This window comes from Stegostoma tigrinum, chromosome 15 (assembly GCF_030684315.1).
Source record: "Stegostoma tigrinum isolate sSteTig4 chromosome 15, sSteTig4.hap1, whole genome shotgun sequence".
NCBI lineage: Eukaryota > Metazoa > Chordata > Chondrichthyes > Orectolobiformes > Stegostomatidae > Stegostoma > Stegostoma tigrinum.
This window is the reverse complement of record NC_081368.1, coordinates 35,100,635-35,125,616: the sequence shown is the minus strand read 5'-3', so window position 1 is coordinate 35,125,616 and position 24,982 is coordinate 35,100,635. Positions and strand designations below refer to the sequence as shown.

The window sequence follows — 24,982 nt, the reverse complement described above, 5'->3', positions numbered from 1 at the left end:
CTGCAGTTCCCATTATCACTGATCCAGTTCACCTTCACCTGGATTAGCCTACATGACACCAGACCTGCAGCAATGTGGTTGACTCTCAGCTGCTCTCCAAAATGGTCTAGCAAACCACTTAATTGTATGAATTGCTAGGAGGTCTCAAAGAAATGTAACTAGACGGACTACCTGGCATCGACCTAGGCACCAGAAAAGACACTGGCAGAAATAGCCTTGTCGACTCTGCAAAGTCTTCCTTACTAACATCTGGGGACTGGTGCCAAAACTGGCAGAGCTGTCTCACAGATGAGTCAAGCAATATAGTTCTATCTGACAGACAACTTCCCAGACACCACCATCACCATCCCTGGATGCGTCCTGTCCCACTGGCAGGACAGACCCAGCAGAAGGGTGGCACTGTGGTATACAGTCGGGGGGGGAGTTCTGCTGGGAGACTTCAACATTGACTCTGCACCCCATGACGTGTCATATCTTCAGGTCAGTCATGGACAAGGAAACCTCCTGCTGGTAACTGGGTACCATTCTGCCTCTGCTAGTGAATCAGTACTCCTCCAGGCTGAACAACATTTGGAGGAAGCACGGAGGGTGGTAAGGGTGCAAAATGTGCTCTGAGTGGGGGATTTCAATGTCCACTACCAAGAGTGGCTTGGCAGCAGCACTACTGACATCGCTGCTAGACTGGACCTGCAACAGATGCTGAGGGAGCCAACAAGAGAGAAAAAAGATATCTGACCGCATCCTTACAAACTGCAGGTTTCAGGTGCATCTATTCATGACAGCATCGCTAAAAATGACCACTACACCAACCTTGTGGAGATGAAATCTGCCTTCACATTGAGAATAATCTCCGTCATATTGTGTGGCACTATCACCATGCTAAATGGAAGAGACTTCAAACAGATCTAGCAACTCAAGACTGGGCATCCATGAGGCACTATGGGCCATCAACGGCAGCAGAGCTGTACTCCAGCACAATCTGTAACCTCATGGCCTGGCATATTCCCCACTCAATTATTACCATCAAGCCAGGGGATCAACATGGTTCAACACAGAGTGCTAGAAGGCATGCTAGGAGCAGCACCAGGCATACCTAAAAATGAGGTGTTGATCTGGTGAAGTATGCCAAACAGCAGAAGCAACAAGTGATACACAGAGAACTAAGAGACCCCACAACTAACAGATCAGTTCTAAGCCCTATCACCTGCAGTCGTGAATGGTGGTGGACAATTAAACAACTCACTGGAGGAGGAGGCCTCACAAATATCCCCATCCTCAATGATGGAAGAGATCAGTGCTTTGTGAAAAAGATAAGGCTGAAGCATTCACAGCAATCTTCAGCCACAAGTGCTGAGTGGATGGTCCATCTTGGCCTCCTCCAGTGGTCTCCAGCATTACAGATACCAGTCTTCAGCCAAGGTGATTCACTCTATGTGATATCAAGAAACAACTGGAGAGACAGGATACTGCAAAGTCTGTGGGCCCTGATAACATTCCATCAACAGTACTGAAGGCTTGTGCTCCAGAACGTGCCACTCCCCTAGCCAAACTGTTACACTGGTATCTACCCTCCATGTGGAAAGTTGCCCAAGTGTGTCATGTACATAAAATGCAGGACAAATCCAACCTGGCTAATTACCACCCTATCAGTCTACTCTCAATCATCAGTAAAGTGATGGAAAGTGTCATCAACAGTGCTATCAAGCAGCACCTGCTCAGAGATAAGCTGCTCAGTGACGCACACCTGGGTTCACCAGGGCCACTCAGCTCCCGACCTCATTGCAGCCTTCATTCAAACATGGGCAAAACAGCTGAATTCCAGAGGTGGTGCATAATGTGGTTAAATGTGAAGTTGTTCATTTTGACAGGAAGAGAAATTCAGAGTGTTATTTAAATAATGAATGACTGTAGAATTTCAAGGTGCAGAGGAATCTAAGGGTTCCAGAGTATTCATCACAAAAATAAGTGAATATGCAGGTACACCATGTGATTAGGAGGACTAATGGAATACTACACCTTATTACGAGAGGAATTGAATGCAGAAGTATGGATAATAAAAGTAGAAAGCAATAACATAAAGGTAAATTTCATGTTGTGCTTCAGTTGTAAAAGGGCATTGGTGAGACCACATCTTAAATATTGTGTACCTTTCGGTCTCATTTAAAGAAGGATGTAAATGCATGGAAGGCGGTGCAGAGGACATTTACTAGATTAATTTCTGCAACTTTTGAGGAAAGATTGGACAGCCTGAGCTTGCTTTTCAGCAGACTTTCAGGCCAAAGGGTGACTTGATTCAAACGCACAAGATCCTAAATGTTCTCAAAAAGGTGAAAGTGGAAAGGATGTTTCCCTTTGTAAGTGAGTCCAGAACAGACAGACACTGTTTTGAACATTATGGTTGTTTTTTGAGGACAGAGATGACAGAAATTGTTTGCTCTAAGTGTTGTGTGATTTTGGAACTCTGCCTCAGAAGGTTTTGGACATAGAGTTGTTGAGCTATCACAAAAACATTCTATAAACTCATCTTCAAGGTTATTATTGCCAGTCAGATTGTTCCAGTTCTTATGTAAATTAAACTTACTCATTGCCCTTGCTGTTCCCTTGTCACAAACACCCGATATTTCTTCTTCCAGGTGTTTTCCAATCAATCTGCTCAGACACATGATTATTACATTTCCAGGGCATGTGAGACTTGAAACCAGGCTGACTGCATGAGAGGTGGGAGTTTTGTCTCCGTGCAACAACAGCCCTAAACAGTCGGTTGTGCTCTGAAGCATGTTCTGGCAATGCAAATTGGCTATAATGCGACTGACCGGATTTGTAAGACGCAAACTTGCGTTGGCTATAACACAATTCTATCGGTGCACGGAGAAATTTATGTTGACATCACATGATCATTTCATGGGCTTTTGTCCTGAGCACGCTCAATATTCACACCAAAAGAGTTTCCGGCATCATATGATATTGCAATAACAGAGCAAAACCTCATCTCCCATCAAGTCATTTTGACATTTTTTCAAGGTAATGTGTTGAAGTTACTTTTATTTCATTATTAGATATGAAGTAAACATTTATTCAAACTGTGCTATCCTTTGTGTTAGGCTTTCGAGTGATTGTGTTTTTTTTGGTGATCTGCCCCTAAACCCGCTTTTCCCACAGGCCCTGTTATTTCTATAGCACGATTTCCTATAACATGGTGTCACGCAGCAACACAACTATTGTGTTCTAGCAGAACAGGCTGTATTTCTTTTTGCAGATTTTTTAATCAACCTGCTCAAACTGTCATGACATACCACTGGAGAAGGGACTTGCGCATATACTTTATCCCACATTGCAGTTACTGTTCAGAAACCGATAGATCATTCCCTCAAGTGACTTATTATTGCTCATCTCCAGACAAAGTTATTCTACATCCTGATCTCCCAAACTAAGGTCATTTCAATCTATTACACCAATACTATCTTTGGTTAGGGTTGTTTTCCCTCTAAATTGGAGTTTCCCATTCTTCTCGCATATCATATACCTCTCAACATTCAAGAGTTGTCATCATGCAACCGTGCCTCTGTAATAGATATCAAATGTTTACTTGCTTCAATGTGCACTATTAATGAATTACTTTGTTATTAGGTGAAACCCACATGCTGCATTCATAACAGCCTCAAGGCCTAGCCCCTGCAGCAGTTAAAACAGTAAACTCATGCTTTTAGAATACAATGAAATGTTCTCAAATCCCATGCTATCCCACACCTACTCCTCTTCAATGCAGCCTTACCATCCCCTTCCTTACAGATCCTCTCTAACTCCCGCCCTTCACAGTGATTACTAAGGCATTACAACAATTTTCCAACTTTGAAATGGGATCCCACAGGAAAAGATTTGGGGAACTTATACAGATCCTGACAGATCTATAGAGTTCCAGCATTTCTTAATTTCACATGAAACTCTATCATTCCACTGAATTCTGGGTTGTGAACTGAAAAGATGGCTCTAATATGGATTAGCATGGATGCAGCTTTGGAATTTTAGGCAGACTGGCAGCTCTCCATTTGAATCTTGTAAAAAAAAGGATGGTTTCCATTTTGATTTTGGCCATTTCAAAATCTCTATGCAATAATGAGAAATTTCACAAGGTGCCTTGTCTGACCTTGGAAAATAGGTAACTTTACCCTGCATCACCACCTTGCTGGAGCGCTCAAAGGCTACAAAATTCTGACCAATATTTTTGATTGGGTTAAAATAAAGAATTATACACATAGAAAGCTTCTAGCATTTTACAATACATTTATTAATACACAGCCACTGTAGGAAATATATTTGATATCAAACATTCGACAACAGATTTAATTCTGTCCAGTACACACATTAGTTTATTAGTGTAGTGCACATGAACAGCTTTAAGTGTGCAAAATTGACACAATAAACATTACTTTTCAGACTTGCCTGTACAAAACCACATCCTCTTCTTTAAAAAAAAAGTGCTCTCTGGAAAAAAAATCCTATTTACATCTAGAAAGGTAAGCAGAAGATAAACTAGTTCCTATGCACTAGTGAAATGATCTCAAAAATAATTCAAAAATGTTGTGTAATACTGCTTGAGCAAATGGAAGCTTTTTTGATACTGTATGAAGATTTACCAGTTAAGTACTGGGTAACTAAACTAGCACACAAGGGAAGATCTTTTGCTATCATACACAATCCTAGGATTGAACCTTACCAGAAATCAGCTAATGAAGGGCAGGGCTTTTTGATTGCTGTCCACTTGGAGTATGTTCTGGGATATCAATGCCTTCGGACCAAGACAGCATTTGGCAGAATGGGAACAGCATATTAATGATGCAAGATGACATACTAAGATGTTAACACATGCTGATGCATTTAAATTGACCTCTTGTCACATACTAGCAAGGATGTTGTTTTGCCACTCAAAAGTTGGAAAACAGAATGTTTTGGTCTCAATGTCCAGAAGCTTCTCAGTGCCAATCTCATATGATTCTCCCAATTTTCTTACAAATTCCCATGTTTTTGACCTTGGATACTGCAGCATGCAAACTTCAGCACTTTTGCTGCCTAATACTCACTTCAAGCAGTATTTTAAGATCACAGAGATATCCAGGGGACAGGTATTCAATTTGCAAGAAAACATTAAGTTAGTAGATTCACCATTTATCAAGGTTTTGGTAGATAAATTACAATTTTATGACAAGAGGATCCTATTTCTATTAATATTTTATTTTTTAAATGATATTTTAATTTTTGATTTTTTTGCAAGAGGCAATTGTAACAGAGCTCATTGCAGAAAAGTTACCTGAGGGAGCAAATTGTTACACATATATTTTTTGCTAGACCTCTGGCTATGTTCAGGCCAACGATGAAGGGCAACATTTTAAGCGAGTTTCCAAATTTTTATTTTTCCTAATGTAATACACTCAGACTATCATAGGAAACACATCCAAGATTTCACAATAAGTATTTGGGTACTAGGGAGGAAAGGCTGCAGATTGCAGTGATGGGTGAGTGACAGCATGTGGAGTGGAAACAGAGCGGAAACATTTGGTGTCAGAACATTGCAATAACATAAAATCCCTCAAGTTGTCTGAAATTAAACATTCTATGAACACAACAAAATCAGCACCATATCTTGCACTCTTCAGAGTATAACCGGACACCAATACAGATGCACTTACAAAAAAGCACCATGTTTGAAGCCATTACTTCTAAACAATAAGAGGGAATCAATGGAACATGCATTAAGGACAAATTTAGAAAACACTAAGAAAAAAGTTGACAGCAGCATACTTGTAAAGTCAACATTTCATTTTAGGGCATCACCACCAAACAGAACTTACACAAATAAAAAGCTTTTGCTTTGTGAAGAGTTTCAAATGGCAGTTTCAAGCCAATATTTCTTTGGATTTGAGTCAGGTGAGCAGTATGGACAGATATCAGTTTAAGCTGGTTACTTCCTTAAGTGTTCTTGCTCCTCCTGACCAACAGCCACAAAATTTTAACAAGGGGAATTGTAAAAAAAAATACAAAATCATCTTTTTCTAACATTACATGCAAAGTTGGTAAATTATTCCAACACTGAGAGCAGAAGGTGTGTCTACTACACATTGTGCAGTCAATTTACATTATTGTTAATAAATCTGTGCCTTTAATATAGTGGCAGCTGGTGATGGACCGCTCAACTACAGTTCTTTAAAATCCTGGTCCTGGAACAGGAAAAACATAGGCTCCTTGACAGATCTGTGAAGTTAGAAGAAGGAAGCCCTGTTATGCCAGTTGGTACTGCAGGTATTTAAAGAGCTGAAGCTCTCACTTTCACATTTGATTTCTAGGGAACAGAAGGATTAATTTCTACCCTAATGAAAAGAAGGTTGGCCATGTTTTTGTATGTGAAATTGAAAAATTATAACTGCTTTGTTGATTCACAAAACCTATTATGGAATGAGCACCTGCAGATAAAGAAATGGATCACGGCCACATCAAGTTGGGAAGATCAATTGATCAAGCAAACTTTCTTAATTTGGGGTTTAAGCATCAGCATGTCACAGGCCTCAGTAAGGAGGTATGTTCCTGGGTGCTTTTTCACCACGTTTTGTTTTCTTGAGCAATTTATTCTCATTTATATACAGCAGCTTGACACTGTTCCATAATTATTTTAACCAATCTTTATAGCTCTTTTGCTCATCACCTCAAAATAGTTTCTCTGTTGGCACAGCACTATAAAAAAATCTTATTTGGGAACTGTTCATCAGACATTCATATCATATGATCTGACCATCACAACTGTACCTTCATAATCAAAGTATTCATGATTGGCACACCAACATTTTTGTTTTTAAAAAAAACTTTGGTGTCAGGAATCCTGTCTTGTCATCTGATCTTTATTGTCTCAGGTACCTGAAATGCAAGTGAATACAGTATGTATGTTCCATAGGCATAATGCAGGGTCGATAGAACAGGTACCCAATGGATGTAGGGTTGGTCTACAGGCTGATTCTCCATCTTGTCCCAGAGGCATTCATGGAGTTGAAAAGCTAAACTTCGGCCGAAGTTAATACTTTAAACTGAATTTATCTGTATAATGTGGATTTCCTCAGACAGACCACTACCCAGATAGGTGAGTCTGTCCAAAGCTAGAATCCTGTGATCATCAATTGAGAAAACTAATATGTGTAAGCTTTGTCTGGGGATGGCTGAAAGAATGCCATTATCTTTTTAATACTCTTAGTCGTGCCAAGTTGCAGAATAGTTCAAAGATAATGGGAACTGCAGAACAGAAAGTGCAAGGTAGTTCATGACTGTTTGTACATCAATGCACCACAACAGCAGTCTTCAGCAAATTAGGAACCGATAAACACATTCTTCTAGCAGCCTAATTTTAGTGCGTAATCTTCTATGGTTGAAGACTGTCCATGAGTCCTGAATCTGACTTTAATTTCCAATCAGACTTTACTGAATGCCACAGCTGGAAACAAAATGCTGAACAGTGAGGCTGCAAGGGCACATTGTAGCTCAACCATATTTAGAACAAGAGATCGAACTGGCTCCACCCTCCCTCAGTTAATTGAAGTTTGTTCATTTCAATGAATCTGTTTAGATGCCCAAATTTAGAGAGAGAATTTTCCAGGGATCATCTGTAGTGATGGCATTGTTCACATGGCAAATGCATACAAAAACAAATTTCTGTCTTTTGTCTTGACAGGTTTACATCATAAGATTATAACATTCACACCTCATCCCTTTCTGAACACTAATAATAGAACGGCTAGAGTGCAGAAAGAGGCTGGTCTGCCCATCGAGTCTGCACCGACCATCTAAAACGCATCCCACCCAGACTTGGCCCCTAATCCTATCCCTGTAACCCTGCAGTTTACTATGGCTAATCCACTTAAGCTTGACATCCCTGGACACGATGGGTAATTCAGCATGACCAATCCAAATACCGTGCACATCTTTGGACTGTGGGGGGAAACTGGAGCACCCAACAGAAACCCAGACAGACACAGGGAGAACATGCAAACTCTGATGATTGTCCGGGAGGAGCATTTTGACAGGTGCAAAGCAATAACAAAATGCTTGAAGACCCAATTTCACCTGGTCAACAAAAACCTTTAAATCACTAAACACTTACTGAACAGTATAATTGTTGAGTCTTGAAAAGGTGGCCATACATGACAAGCTTCGATGCTTTGACCTCATCATTTGTTTTAGACATGACAGTACATTCTGCTCTACTCAATAAGCAGGCTGTACATCCATAAGTTTATCTTTGGATGTGTGCTTATCTACTGAGTAACAGATTTGCCACCTAGTTCAGCAAGAACTCAATTCTGCTGCACCAAACATGTAGAGCAGTCCGTTAATGCTTGGATTTTGAATTAAGCTGGGAGTAGTGATAAGGTTCCAGAGATACTCCAGGCTTTCCATTCCTGATCACTATGCAAGGACTCCTGTTGGAAACAATGGGCTGCTAAAATATGAAAGCTTATTTTAAATCTTCAAGTGAGGGAGGGGGAAAACTGACAAATAAGAGGTATTAAAAATGTTGAATTAACTGGTACAAGATCATAAACTGGAACTGACAATCTTAAGCACAGATGAATAGGCTTTCATGCCTCTTGGGCCTGTCCTACTACTGCTACTCATCTCTACATTCGCCACTGTGCTATATCCCATAGTATCTCAGATTTTTTTTTGTTAACCAATCAATTAAAATTTTATTATCAATCGCCATTAAAAGAATAGTTTTCCAGAATCACAAGACCCATTGAGCGTAGGAGCATTTCCTAATTTCGCTCCTGAAAAGTCTGGCTCCAGTTTTTTTAAACTTTACTCCATAGCCCTATACTCCACCAGAAGAAATTGCTTATGTCTGTCTGCCCCATCTGTTCCCTTCATATGTTGAAAACTGAAATTAAAACGATTCTTTACCCTTCTAATTACCAGGGTGTGCATGCTTAAATTATGTAATATCTCCTTGTTATTTTACCCTTGGCATCGAGGTACCATTTGTCAAATTTAAAGTCATCTCCCTCTGAGGTCGATATCTCGTTCCTAAGTTATGATGTCCAGAGTTCTCCCAGAGTACAGTGGTCTGATCAGGGCTTGTTTAGTTGAAGCATAACTTTTACCCCCTCGCACTGTCATCTTCTAGATACAAAAGTTAGTATTCTATTAGAATTTCTAATTACTTTTTGTAACTACTTGTAATACTTTAATGATGAATCTACCTTGATACTCCTATTGGACCTCAACATTTTCTAGACTTTCACAAAGATATTGCTGTATTTATTTTGTGGACTCCCCATTAAATGATGGTGAGGCCTGAGCATTTAATAATGCAGAACCAGAAGTCAGCAAGAATAGCAGCTCAGTGTTTTTTTCGTCTGGGCTTAGTTTGGCCTTAGGCACTTGTGCAAATTAGAATGTAATACATTGAGATGAAGTTCCAGACTGGGATTATAACACTACTTGTGTGCAGAGAAATATAAAGAGTGACATTTGTGATAACAAAATGTAATAAATTCTATATCTACTTTAACCACATGGAGCTGCACTTAAAAATGGACTTAAGCAAAACAAAAAGAATGTTGGGAATCTAATTTAAAGATGCAATAACATTCAAGATTATTTACACTGCCAGTGATGAACTTGCTGGATAGTTCCAGCAATTCCTTTTTACTTTAGAATTTCATTCCTTTCTTTTTGTTCACTATTCCAAATCATGTTTAAGGCATATCATATTCCACTCATAAAAACAAGAATTCACAGGCACCTTATTATAATGCAATGGAGAAAACAATGACAAGAAGAAGCAGGAATGGAAGCCTTTCAGGAAGAAAAAGCTGAATAAATATTAGATCAGGAACAGAAGTGCAGGTAGCACAGATGAGTATGGATAATGGACAATCAAACAGTCAATGATTTCTATGCTGATGGATTGTTTGGTGGAAAATTTATACAGTCTATTTCACACACACTAGATTTTGTGCATCACGCAAGAATGCACAGCAACAAAAGCCAATTTAACATCTAATCAAAATCATCAGTTTCAATGGAAAGGACACCAAATATAAGGAAGTTAACTTTCTAACTAACATAGAGCCTGCCCTCTTCCAATTCCTGAACAATTCTCCACTGAATCAGCATTGTACCAAATTGCATTACCTGACTGTGAATGATATATGTCAGTCAACCAAACCTGCAGGTCACCAAAGTCCTTGCCAGAATTTAGTAACAGATTGGTTAGAAGTATGTTGGAGGAGAAGTAAGTGTTAGAGAAATTTGCTAGTCTGCTAGGTTAATGCAATCTTGCCCTTTTTACATTCTGGTCTATTTTCTAATTAGGTTAAGTTGCAACAAAAATGGAAAAAGAAAATGCAAGGTCACTTTTAGGCTACTGGTTGTAAATACTTCTGCTTCTGAAGGGCTGGAAAACATTACAACGCTATGCTCAATAAGCCCAAGCTAAAAGAACACACTGCCTAGATAGCTGCTGTCCATTTCAATGGATTTCCCCATGTTAGTGAACGACTGGGTGTGATTTAGCTGCAGATCAGCTTGGATCTTTGGTTTAAAGCATCAGTGTCAAAAATTGAGATGTTACTGGGAAAAAAGGTATCACTGGCCTCTTCTGCCAGTTCCAACAAAGTTGGCAACATATCTGTCTCATTTGCCCCCTTCACATCCTCCTTTGAGAGAGGCAGAATGTTGCAATCTCTCCTTTCAACTTCACCTGAAAAGAGAAAGCAAAAGGGAAAAGAATAATTCGCGGAAACAGACAGACGGGTGGGTAATCTCTTATTGACCAGACACACAGAATGTAATTATACAGCCAGACACCAACTGACCCTGGGACTTCCCAAAGTTCCAATCCGCCAAACTGGCATTTCCCATTTACTATACTCCAACTATTAGAATTCAGACATTCAAATAAAGTTACTTTTTCTACATTCTTTTATCAGAATATATAGTCAGTGATTCACTCCAAAATGAACAACAGCAACTGACCTCGTTTAGTCTGTACATCTGTGTAATCTTGTTCCTCTTCTACACTTGTGCATTTTTGTCCACTCGCCTTCTACAAAAACAGATCCAGCAATTTAGTTACAATCTGTAATCTTCTGCACCAGTGAGCTAAGAATGAAAGAAAGACAAACATTTGCAGTAAATTTATTAACAATGTCAACGGGAGGCTAGGCAACGAGTACATATGCGTTTTTGATACAACAGTTAGCTAATTCTGTTTCAAACCAACATGTCCACTCCCAGCAGGATAAACAATCTGGGCTAAGGCCAATATTTCTACTTAGGGATCTTAAGCCATTCAAGTTCAGAAAGAAACAAGTCCTTACCAAAGGTTCCCGAGTCTTGAGATATTTACCTACGTTTCCAGTCTGGAATTACCACTTTTAAACTATATGTTTTAAGAACTTCAGTACTCTATATTAGACTCCACTCAAATAGTCCCTGCTGGTCTACCATCAGTAAGTGAAAGAAAACAAGAGGGAGGAGCTGAAAATTTCTCAGTAAGGGCAAGGAGTCTTATGTTAATCGTTTTCCTCTCTCCACAGATGCTGGTAGATCTGCTCTGTCCTTTCCAGCACTTGATGTTTATTTTTCTGACGATCATAATACTGAACTTTCCAATATCTCTGCTTAAATTCATTAATCCCTGATACAGGCTACTGAACTACTCTAATCTCTCTGAATTAGTTGGTAGGAATGCCAGCTGCTTAATATATAAATTGCTACTGTCTATGTACCTTGGAAGTATCCAGTCCCACTTCAGGATATGATGTTATTAATCCTCCAGTTGATGGGTTGAATAGCTAGGAAGAAATAATAAGCAATCAGACATGTTTCTGGTGTGTTAAAAACATAATCACCTCTCAGTAATGCGAACTGATACCTTGTGTGCTGGTCTAAAATATGAAGGAGCTCATAATTGGAGTACTGTGCACATCAGTTTGTGGCAATCATATGCACGATGCAGAATGATCAGAATTAAAACGTTTCTACTTGTTACTGGATCAGGTTATTTGAGATACAGTCAGAATATTGAGCAGACTATTAAAGCTGCTTTCGTCAACAAATAGAAAAACTTGTTTAAGTTCCAAAACCCTCATTTGGCTTGAATGGCTACATTTAAGTAATGGGGAAATAGCTCACCTTTTTCCAAAATCCATTCCAAACCCAATTAGATTTTCCTTTGGATTTCGTGAATTGCTGTAGAATTGCTAAATTATTGAAAACATTTTGACTCTCACAGGATGGTTTTAACTCTCTTTGCAAAGTATATGTGAAATCAAAGAAAGCCATTTTGTTCAGAATGTCTATGCCTGTATTTTGATGAAAGGTCATCAATCAAAACGGTTAATTCTGTTTCTCTTTCCACACTCTACCACCTTTTGGATGTTTTCCACATTTTCAGTTATAATTCTTGATCTTTACTAAATATTTGCAAATTACCTCATAATTTGCCATGCTGTATCACTGTCATTCTAATAACATGTATAATGAAGGATAATCTCCCTGAAACAAGTGACAAATCACTGGCATTTTTCACAGGTGCCATCAGCACTTGACACCATTTCAGGGTGTGTTTTTTTCTTTGCATATGGTCACAGCAGATTCTGATCATAAACAAGCTTCTACATTCACATTCTGGCAACACTCAAATGGACGGCGGTCAGCAACAGAACTCCTGAGGGAATGCTTGCCCCATCAAATCCAAAGATACATGTGTCAGGCATACTACCCACCTGCAGATGCTACTGAGGGCATCCAACTGAGCAGCTAGTAATCGGAACTGGAATGTTCTGGCTTGTCCATCATCCATCAGATGAGCTTTACTCAGAAAATTTAACTTCCTGTTCTAGAAGGTAATGCTTTTGAATGATGAATGCTCATATTACTTTCTACTGATGCCGCACAGAGTGTGTGGACTGTAAGATGTAGGATCTTAAACAGGCCATTCAGCCCACTGAGTTTGCTCTTTCATTCAATGAAATCATGATTGATCTGATAATCCTCAACTCCACTTTTTTGACTTTTCCCTCTAACTTATGACATCTATCTCAGCTTTGAATACAATTAACAAGCCAGCCTGTACAATCCTCTACAGTTCAAACAGGCTTTTGCAGATTTAAAAAAAATCTTTCCCAGTCCTCTGAGTTACCAGTAATCTTGGCCACATTGTACGTTTTTCCTTTCAATTTGATGTTATCCTTAGAGTCTGTGGCAACCATGCTTAGTTTTTGATAGACTTCGGATTACCAATGGCATAAGAGATTTTGGGGATGAGGTGGATAAAAGGCATTTTAGTGTTTGATCAGCTATGACCATAGCGAATGATGGGGGAGGCTTGATGCAGTGAAAGGCTTACTCCTATTTCTTTGTTCCTATATTAATCCCCGTCTTGGAATCTCTCTTCCTTACTGGAAAACATCTTTGTTTCCATTGTTCCTCAACAGTCTTTTCTGCTAAACACCTATCGCAGTCCAGTCCAGCCAACTCTGCCCTCATTCCTTTGTAATGACCCTTGCGTAAGCTTAGCACAGTTGTTTCTTTCCCAAATTTCTCACTCTCAAACTGAATGCTAAATTCGACCAGGTTATGCTCGCTGTTTCTTAGTGGATCTTTTACACTAACATTAGTTTATTAAACCAGCATCTCCACACATTAATAGATTTTAAAGTAGCCTAATCCCTGATTGGATCACATCATATTGTTCGAGGAAACTGTTTCTTATACATTCTATGAATTGTTCTGTGTGGTTATCTCTGCCAATTTGGTTTTCCCATTCTACAAGATTAAAATCACCAAGGATTAGTGTACTGCCTTTTTACGTGCCCTCATTATCTCCTCATGGAGGCCCCCTGCAGACAGCCCTTGGAAGAGACTGTGATATTTGTCTTTAGCTTTGCGTCTTGTTGTTCTTACCTATGATTATAGTGTGCATAGCTGCAATGTAAATATTTTTCTTGATTTCTCTTTTCTATAACTAAGGGCTAGACCTTGGTACTCTGTACCTAAGATGGTGTTGTAAGTGGTGGCTTAGAAGCTTTTCGTGGTACTTTAGACAATAAAGCTATTCAATTCAATTCTGTCCTACCCAGCAGCTACACTTAGGAGACCTATGGGTTACTCCCACCAATGTCTTCTTGCCTTGATAGTTCTTACCTCTATCCACATGGATTCTACATCTTCTGATGCAAGATCATTTCTCACTATTGTACACATTCTTTCTCATACCAACAAAGCTACCTACTGTCCTTTCCTTCCTGACTGTCCCTTTGAAAAGTCATGTATCCCTAAATGTTTATTCCCAGCTTTGATCTCCTTGTAACCATGTCTCTATAAATGGCTAAAGATCATACCTGTTGATTACTACTTGTATAGATAATTCATTTACTTAGTTCCAAATATTACATGCATTTAACTAAAATAAAAATTTGACTACTTACAATTTTTATCTTCTTTCCACCTTTTGCTGTCATCTATGTTCTTTGCTACCCCAATCTCATCATCCCAAAAGCAGCCCTCAAATGCTGCCATATCTCCTTGCTTTGTAAGCCTGCATAAGCTCTCTCCAAAGCACCACTCTCCCACACCCTTCCTCTGTTTAGTTTAAGGCCTCTCTGTACTCTTCATTATTCAATTCACCAGAACACTGGTCCTAGCATAGCACAAATGATGCTCATCTGACCATAACAGCTCCTTTATAACTCACTACTGGTGCCAGTGTCCCATGAACTGAAACCCATTCCACTTATACCAATCTTGGTGTTGCACATTTAATACCTTGATGAGATTCACATCATGCCATTTTGACTGTGGCTCAGGGTGTAATCACAATTTCTGCAGTAAACTTGTGTGGAACTCCTCTTCATCTGTTTGAACCAAATTCCCACTGTGAACCAAGTTGCCAGATATACTCATTCAGCTTTTGTCTCATTCAGCTGAAGACTCCGCTCACACTGACGGCAGAATGCTTAATACTAATATCAGGTTTTGTTTTTGAAAACAGAAAAATGCATCTTCCACACAATTACCAGGATAAATACAGATTTAGGTACTACATTATTTTCAAAATAATTTTTTGACTCACATCTTTCAGTAAATCCAAATTTGTGTTTAAACGTGTGTTGCTGAGCGAGGAATGTATTTGAGCCAAACTGTTGTCAATCATATCCAAATGATCAATTATTTCACTTCTACAGAGCAAAAGGAAGAATAAAACAGAAACTATCAATCTACGAAGATGTAACTGGTTGCAGTCATTAATCACCTTCATCCTCAGAGCCTAGAAAAACATCAGTGATTCACTGCTTTGGGGCAAGAACTTTTTTTTTAAAGCATGCCCATCATTCTTGGTTGTAGCATCACAGTAACACCTTCAAATAGTAACTATATTGATAACTTTGTGACAGTTTTTTTTGCTGTAAACCACTCTGGGCTAATATGACAGTGATAAATCTGCCCAAGCTGGCAATCTCATTCTGTAGAACTACAAAAACAGCTGGTCCAGAAAAAGAAAACATGATATTGGGAGAGTGGGCGGCGTTCTATGAAATATCACAGCAATGTTCAAGATGCTTTATCCTTCACCTAGAATGGATTGAATGTATTGGCTTCTGCTCCCAGTATAGCTCTGTTACCTCTGGAGTTGCCCAAGGATTGATTCTTCTGTTTCTCCCATGGGAGAACTAAACCATTGCTTTTGATTCCCCAAACAAACCCTATTTACTGTCAGTAGTTTCCATTCTGCGTAACCATCTTAAACTGAGAACTATAATTTGTGACTTTAATGTTCAATTTGACCCAAAGTTGAGCTTTCAACACCAAAACTAAATCTACTTCTATCCCCTAGCATTGTTTGGCTCCAAACTTCACTTAGCTCATTTGCTGCTAGGTGTGAGGATCTGCAAAGGTGAAAGAGGAATTACAAGTGAAGACGGGGAGAGGGAGGGAAGAGGAGAGAGGAGAGAGAACAGTGGAATATTACACCATCTGGGAACCAGGAAACTTGAAGTCACTGAGGTATTAAGTTCTCAGCAAATGGATGTAGAATCTCTAGCTTACGGCCACAGAAGTCCTTGATATACTGATGTAACAAGGTCAGCCAGGTGGACCTCAGAATATGAATTCCCTGATTGGACCAGATTAGCCCAACCTGGGAGTCATGGCTGACAGATATAAACAGGAATGTCAGAGGTTCTATTCATTTTGAGAGCTAGATCTGAGGAAGTTAGATTGGAGTCAAGGACTTTCTACAAATAAATAATGGATGGCTTGGTGATAGTCACTGAAGTTATTTCACTATGTAGGTAAAGGATGTAGCGGATGCTACTATAATGAACACTGCATTGGTTGGATAATTTATACTGAATAGTTTTACATCAAAGATGTACAATTATGTGTTATCACAAATGACATTCTGTGATTTACTTGAGGTGTAATGACTGTCAGGCAGACATGCAAAACTTCCTCATGACTTCGTTGGTCTTGAAAGAAATTTCAGGTTATGGTCCTTCTGTGAATAGAAATGTGTGTCTGTATTTAATTAAAAAACACTTCTTGTTAACTTGTGAACAAAAGCAATGTTGCTGGAAAAGCTCAGCAGGTCTGGCTGCATCTGTCCAGGAAAAAAAGAGAGATAACATTTCTGTTCTGAGGAAGGGTCACCGGATTCGAAATGTTCACTCTGTTTTTCTCCTTCACAGATGCTGCCAGGCCTGCTGAGCTTTTCCAGCAACATTGTTTTTGTTCCTGATTTACAGCATCCACAGTTCTTTCAGTTTTTATCTTGCTAACTTATGCCCATTATATTTAAATATTGCAGTGTGCAGAAAAGTAATGCTTTCTTTGTGCGTTGCAGCTTTAGGTTTAATGGAGTGGCAATGATTATGAGGATATTGATGAAGTGTTCTAACTCTGTGACTGTGTGCTTCAAAATGTCAATATAAATGCTGAAGATATGTTACCGCATCATCTCATAAAAAAGTTAGCAATAAATTATAAAGGAGCAGCAGAAAACTAAAAAGCAATCACTGAAAATTAAAAAGTAGCCCTCAGAAGGGAAAAAATATTTTGAGCCTTGCCGATGCCAATTCAATGTGGATTTCATTATTCTGCTGCCTGTACCTTAACAAGCTTCAAATTTCATTCAACCATCACCCCTTTGCTTGCTGAAGTTTACTCCCAGTCAGATGACACATCAGTCTTTAAAATGAACATTTCTGTTCATCCTTCTTTGAGCTTCCCCTATCCCTAGATGTTCAGCCTGCACCCATCCCACTGGTCTTCTGAACTCTACATTCCTCTAATCTGCCCTCCTAAGCACCCCTGATTTTGACTGCTCTACCAATGGTGGTCAAGCTCTCAGGTGCCTTGGCCCGAAGTTCTGGAATTTCCTCCCTGAACTTCCCTGCCCTTAAGATGTTCCAAAAATAAAATGCAAGCTCTCTGACCAAGTTTTTGGTCATCTTTCTTCCTCCTATGATGTGTGGGAAAAGTGCCAAACACCTTTTTCCTGATATTGCCCCGGGATATTTTAAATGCACTATATAAATGCGAGTTGCTGTTACTGTACTCCTTGATGTAGACAACAGGTGAGAAAAATCAGAAATATAATCCTGGGCTAACAATATTTACCAGTGCTATAAACAGTATCTGAATGGATGGATCAGATCAACAATGGTTTTGAAGCCACTAGAACACATGCAACTCGAGAATATTTATCTATTCAATCTGTTTATGATATCTTCCACAAAGAGTTGCTCGCTACAATTATTGACTGCTGTTTAGAGTACGGACATAGAAAGTCAACGTAGCCAAACAGCCCACTCTTTCTAAGGCTGTGCATAATCACAGAAAGGTGAAAAATAATCCTTAATTTCTGTGGATTAACTATTAAGTAGAATCTCACTGGTCAGGATTTTCTTCAGCAGTCGTTTGGCAGCTTTCATCCAGGAGATCATCATACAGATTGTGTGATGCAAATGGTGACGATGCTGTGCTTGAAGTGGCAACTAGGTTATCTGTATCTGTGCTGAACAGTGTTTCACCAGAATTCAGCTTTCCAGTCACAAAACTGTGCAGGGTGAAACAGACAAACATAAGAAAAAAAAATCAAATATCAATTCTCAGGTCAATGCCATGAATGTAACTAATATGAAACCAGGATGATAAGTCTTGAGTTAAGAAGTAATGGCTGAACTCCACATTAGGATAAGATTAAGACATTCAATATCATTGTTTCAAAAATCAAAGCTTTTGGCATTAAAAACAATACTGTACAATAACTGCACTAATCAGAAGAGACAGTAACTGGAGCACATAAAATTTAATGTCAACAAAGGAAGTGTCTTTCAAGATTACTGAGGAATTATATTATAACGTAAGACATTAACTAAATGTAGTTTAAGGGACTAAAATTCCCACAGCAGCAACAAGTCGCTTGGGGTAAGGGAGAGTGAAAGAGACAAGTAGTTCCAGCAGAAAGAGCAGATTTCTGCAGTTCAGCTGCATACAAATGACTTCAACCTTAGACATTGAGTCATTAGAGATAGTAGGAACTACAGATGCTGGAGAATCTGAGATAACAAGGTGTAGAGCTGGATGAACATAGGCCAAGCAGCATCAGAGGAGCAGGAAGGCTGACGTTTCGGGCCTAGACTGAAGGGTCTAGGCCCGAAATGTCAGCCTTCCCGCTCCTCTGATGCTGCTTGGCTTGTGCTGTGTTCATCCAGCTCTACATCTTGTTACATCGAGTTATTACATCATTTGAGACACGAGATTAGATGTTCATGATTAATTTCTTCTCTGTAAACCATCTAGCCTTACTTCATCAGGACAATGGATAGTCTGATTAATTGCAAGCACAAAGAGAAATGTGTTAAGGGGAGGAGGGACATCCAAAAGTGTTTGTCACTTTAACTGGCAGTTTTATTGGCCGGCCCTTAAACTGGCCTCAGCCTTCTTGACAGAAAGCAAGAGATTATGTTGTTAACATTCTGTTGTGAGACAACAGCAGGTGATTACAATGGTCAGGAGTCAGTTGTAGAAGGTCAAGAGTTTGTAAATTACACCTGGAAAAAAACATTGAATCAGACACAGAGCCTTACCTTTGTTCTTCACCAGGCAGTTCGGGACTCCCAATCATGTGTGTAATTTCAGAGATGATAACACCTCCTGGATAAACACTGCTCTTCTCACAGGTTTCACATTTCTTGGTGTAACAAATTAAAAAGGCAAGGATTTAATTCTGTGCATTTCACAAGAGGTTTCCCCATTAGCTCAACTTTACATGGCCACAGCAGTCACAGTCCAGACTCCGTAAATCTGTAGCACTGAAATTCAAGCCAGCAAAACCACCAAGAAACTGCAAAAATTCAAAAATTTGTGAAGAGAGTGTAGCCTACTTTAAGTATGTATTAACATTCTTCATTGTCATGCTTGATTATTAATCACCTTTCCTTCTAAATCCTGAAGTCATGTTGCTCTGTCCCTTTCTCCTGTACACCCCCCTCCCAAGTCTTATGTTGGCAATTTCCTGCCTCTCCAACTTGTTAGTAGTATTTCTTCTCTCAAGTCCACACAACGAGTCCTGCCCATCTCTTAGGGAGACAAGAGATAATAAAACTAAATCAAAATTTGCCACACACCATGGGCAGGATTTCTTTTGGTTCTGTGAAGCTGCAGCGAGATTAGGAAATTTTAGGCTATAGTGTTCAACCCTCTGGAGTCACAGTATTAGAAACAAAGGAGAGTAGTATGTGTTACGTTAAAAACGAGCTGGATAACCTTTGCAGGGACACACAATATCTACAGGTTCGAATGGCAAAATATGACACAGGTGACCAATATCTTAGCCATAAGGGTGACTAGCATGGAAACAAAATATCATATTTTGTACAATATAAAGATATGTCAGTGGAGAAATATATCACAAGTATTATTCTGTAAATGAAAAAAAAGTACCTCGCCTGGAAGTACCTGCCACAGCCACTAGGTGGAGGAGTTTGAAAACATTTTAGTATCTATTATAGGCATCTTTTATAGAATCAGAATCACACAGGATTGAAGAGGTCCTTCAGCCCATCGAGTCTCTCGCTGACACAAAACTACTCTAAATTTACACTAGCCCCACTCTCCAGCACGTGGCCTGCAACCTTGAATGTTGTGACATTTCAAGTGCTTATCCAAGTATTTTTTTAAATTGTGAAGTTAGCTGCCTCAACTACCCTCCCAGGCAGTGCATTCCAGATCCTGACCACCTCCAGGGTGAAAAAGAATTTTGTCAAATCCCCTCTATATGGTCTGCCTTTCACTATCATATCGTATCCCCTTGTAACAGACCCTACAACTAGGGGGAACAGCTGCTTTCCATCCATCCCGTCCATGCCCCACATAATGTGATGCACTCAATCCAGTCCTCCCAAGCATTCTCCATTCGAAAGAAAACAACCTGAGTTTATGTAGCCTCTCTTCATTGCAAAACTTTTCCAACCAAGGTAGCATCCTGGAAAATCTCCTCTGAACCCTCTCTAGCATGATCACATCCTTCCTATAATGCAGTGACCAGAACTATGCACAGTACTCCAGCTGTGTCCTAACCTGTGTGCTAAACCTCCTCGTTCCTACAGTCTATGCCATAACCGATTAGGGTAAGCATACCAAATGCCTTCTTAACCAGCCTATTACCTACCCTGGTATCTTCAGGGAATTAAGGTCAAGCATTCCAAGATCCCACTGCTCTTCTGAGCTTTCTATCATCCTGCCATTCATCAAGTACTGTCTTGTCTTGATTTTTCACCAAAGTGCATCACCTCACACTTTTTAGGGTTAAATTTCACTTGTCACTGATCTGCCCATCAGACCAATCTATTTCTATCCTCCTGTAACCGAAGATATTATTTCTCACTCTCAATCACCTGACCAATCTTTGTGTTATTCGCAAACTTACTTATCATTCCCCCAACAATTTCTTCCATATCGCTTACGTATAGAAGCACCAAAGGGACCCAGCACTGATTTCTGTGGTACATCACTAGGCACTGGTCTCCAGTCACAATGTCTTCAGCCCACACCCTCTGCCTCCTTCCACTAAGCTCATTTTGGATCCAACTTGCCAAGTTACCCTGGATGCTGTGGGTTTACCTTCCTTATCAGTCTCCATGTGAGATGTGATCAAAGGCTTTGCTGAAATCCATATAAACTACATCAACTGCACCATGCGCATCTACACACCTGATTACCAGCTTGAAAAATTTAATCAAATTTGTGAGGCATTATCTCCGCCTGACAAAGCCATGCTACCGTTAATCAAACCTTGCCTCTCCAACTGGAGATTAATTCTTTCCTTCAGAATTTTCTTCAGAAGTTTCCCTACCACTGACATGAGACTAGTCTTTAATTCTCTGGTTTATCTCTACCACCCTTCTTGACTATTGGAACTACATGAGCTGTCCTCAAATCCTCTGGCCAGACAGGAATTAAAAATTTGGGTCAGCGCGCCTGTAATTTCTTTCACTGTCTCCCACAGCACCCTGGGAAAGAAATCATCAGGACCTGGAGACTTGTCAACATTTAAACTTGTCAAAGCCAGCAATACCTCCACACTCCCTATGTCAAACTACTCAAGAGCCTGACAGTGCCTCTTCCTGAATTCTGTGCCTACATCTTCTTGCTCCAAGGTGAAGACAGGCATGAAGTGCTCATTTAACACCCTATCAATGTCCTCTGGCTCCATGCACAGATTATCCCCTTGGTCCCTAACGCACCTACTCTTTCACTGGTTATCCTCTTCCCCTTGACATACTTGTCAGGGGTGGCAATGGCCCAGCCAGCTATGTCCACGTCCTGTGTAGAAATTTAAAAACCCATTTTCGAATTCTCTCCAATCTTACCTATCAGCGAGTGCCCTCTTTGCTCTCCTAATTGCTTTCTTAAAGTCACCCCTGCACTTTCTACATTCCTTAGGACCTATGCTGATTTGCACCCTCTGCATCTCTTAAAAGCCTCCTGTTTCCTTATGATCCAGTCCTGAATATTACTAGACACGTAGGCTTGTTGCTCCTACATTTCACCCCAATGGAAAGATGTTGCGCCTGCATTCTCAACAATTCCATTTTGAAAGCCCACCCCTCCCCAAAGTGCAGGCTCTTCTGCTGTAAATTTACTCAGATGTAACTGTTCCCAGTCTGGGCTATTTTAACAAAATCTGCTTCACCCCAGTCCAAAACACTTTTGTCAGGCCATCTTTTTCCTTTTCTATACGAAACTTATAATGTACAACCTTGTAGTCACCAGCACTAAAATGCTCTCCCACCGCCACCTCGAACACATGTCCAGCTCACTCTCCAGAATTCGGTCCAGCACTGCACCATCTCTTAAAAAAATTACCTATATATTGATACTTTAAAAAAACTTTCCCGAATACATTTCAAAAAATCTCCAGCTTCTAATTCCTTTACATACTGGGGAGGTTAAAATCTCCGAAGGTAATTATCCTATTATTGTTTTTACACACCTCAGTGATATGTCTATATATCTGCTCACTATTGCCTGCTGACTGTTTGTGGCCCTACAGAACCATTCCCAGCAATGGGACTGCCTTCTTTTTATTCCTAAGCTCCACCACTAAGCCTCATTTGAAGTCGTTCCAGGATAGAGTCCCTCCTCACTGCAGTAACTGGCTTCTCAATTGATGCAGCACCATCTCCTCTTTTACACTCAGCTCTATCATGCCTGAAGATCCTATACCCTGGAATGCTGAGTTGCCACTCCTGACCATCCCCCAACCATGTCTCTGTGATGGCGAAACATCACAATGCTGTGTGTCAAACCATGTTTTTTAATGTTACCTATAATATTCCGAACACTGAAGTACATGCCACCTGGCCTCACCTCACTCTCTTGAAAATCAAAACGGCTCATCTCTCTCTGCCTTGGTTCCTTCCCTAAAGGATGCAAAGTACCTATTGTTGGAACACTCTGTGTCCCTTTTCCTACCAGACTAGTTTAAGCTCCTCCCAACAGGACTAACAAACCTATCTGACTTTGTGTTCCCATTCTGAGGGACGTGCAGATAGCCAAATTGGTACAAGTCACACCTTTCCCAGAATCAGTCCCAGTGATCCAGGAATCCAAAAGCCTTCCCCATGCACCAATTCCTGAGCCACACATTCATCATAGATAACAAGGTGTGGAGCTGGATGAACACAGCAGGTCAAGCAGCATCTTAGGAGCCCAAAAGCTGATGATTCGGGTCTAGAAAGGGTCTAGGCCCGAAACGTCAGCTTTTGTGCTCCTGAGATGCTGCTTGGTTTGCTGTGTTCACCCAGCTCTACACTTTGCTATCTCGGATTCTCCAGCATCTGCAGTTCCCATTATCTCTCTCCTACACATTCATCAGCCTTCTTCTCCCATTTCTGTACTCACAAGCACACGGTACCAGGGGTAACCCAAAGATTACAACCTTTGAGGTCCAGCTCATTAGTCTGCTGCCTAGCTCCCTAAATTCCTGATGCAAGAGCTCTTCTCTAATTCTACCTGCTACATTGCTACCAATGTAAACCACAACACTCGTCACATCATTCCCCCTCTTCAGAGTATAAAAGGTAAAGTCACATGGTATTATGGGTTAGCGGGCGAGATGGATACAGAACTGGCTTAGTGATAGTGGAAGGATGTTTTTCAGAATGAAGGGTTATGACTAGTGGTGTTCCACAGGGATCAGTGCTGGGGCCTCTGTTGCAAATAATCTGGAGGATACCACGGCTGGTCTAATTAATAAGCTTGCGGACGATACAAAGATTGGTGGAGTTGCAGGCAGTGGAGGATTGTCACTGGGTACAGCAGGATATAGATCAGTTGGAGATATTGGCACAAAAATGGCAGATGGAGTTTAATCTGGACAAACGTGAGCTGATGCATTTTGGCAGTGAATGTCAGAACCCTTAGGAGTATTGATATGCATAGAGATTGGAGTGTGCAGGTCCACAGGTCACTGAAGGTGGTAGTGCAGGTAGGTAAGTTATAAAAAAGGCCTATGGCATGCTTGCCTTCACTGAAAGAAGGACTGAGTATAAGGATAAACAAGCAATGCTGCAGCATGGTAGAACTTTAATTAGGCCACTCTTGGAATATTGCATACAGTTCAAGTACCATACTATTAGAAGGATGCAGATGATTTGGAGAGGGTAAGGTTAAGATTGTGAATGGCATGCATAGAGTGGACAGTACCAGGGTTGAAGGGTCAATTACTTGGGGACACAGGTTCAAGGTGCAGGGGACTGGGGGAGAAGTTTAAGAAAAGACGTGCAAGGCAAATTTTTCAAACAAAGGCTGGTGAGTGCCTGGAACACACCATCAGAGGAGGTGGTGCAAGCAACACAACAGCAGCATTCAAGAAGCACCTCGACAAATACATGAATAGAAAGGAAAAAGAGGGATACAGATCCTGTAAGTGAACGGCAGTTTCAGTATGGAAGGGACAAAACGTGGCAGCGCAGGTTTGGAGAGCCAGAGGCCTGTTCCTGTGCTGTATTGTTCTGTTCTTTGTTCAGGATGCCTTACAGCTGCTCAGTGACATCACTGAACTTTGCACCAAGGAGGTAGCATGCCATCCTAGAGTCATGTCTGCTGCTACAGAATTGCCTGTTTGTTCCTCTAACTTGTGGATCCCCTCTCACTATTGCTATTCCTTTCTTCCTCCTTCCTCCTGTACAGTTACGCAACTTGTGTTGCCAGGAGCTTTGCTCTGTCTGCAGTTCCTTGAGGAACTAACGCCCTCGACAGCTTCCAAAACGGAAAACTGATTTGTGACCATGACTCCAGGGGACTCTGGCACGACCTGCCCGATTCTCCTAGAATGCCTGGTGGACACCCGTTCCCTTCTTTCCTCCGGTCCCATTTCTATAGGTGCCATCTATGTAACTCGCAGCCCGCGGTGTCTCGAGCTGCCATT

General features: G+C 40.4%; 1 protein-coding gene across 6 annotated transcripts in view; it reads right to left on the bottom strand.

Annotated features, from left to right (window-relative positions):
* LOC125458832 (heat shock factor protein 1-like) overlaps nt 1-24,982 on the bottom strand; it is a 114,552-nt gene that overhangs the window by 43,851 nt on the left and 45,719 nt on the right. For 5 of the 6 annotated variants that reach the window (XM_059651413.1, XM_059651416.1, XM_059651415.1 and 2 more), the window contains 5 exons: nt 19,137-19,240; nt 17,939-18,103; nt 15,119-15,224; nt 11,772-11,837; nt 11,017-11,086 (listed from right to left, as the gene is read on the bottom strand). In XM_059651413.1, the coding sequence (XP_059507396.1) occupies nt 11,017-11,086; nt 11,772-11,837; nt 15,119-15,224; nt 17,939-18,103; nt 19,137-19,240 (511 nt within the window). Of the gene's footprint in view, nt 1-4,273; nt 10,742-11,016; nt 11,087-11,771; nt 11,838-15,118; nt 15,225-17,938; nt 18,104-19,136; nt 19,241-24,982 lie in introns of those variants that run through there. The other variant, XM_048544555.2, reaches the window with a different exon arrangement.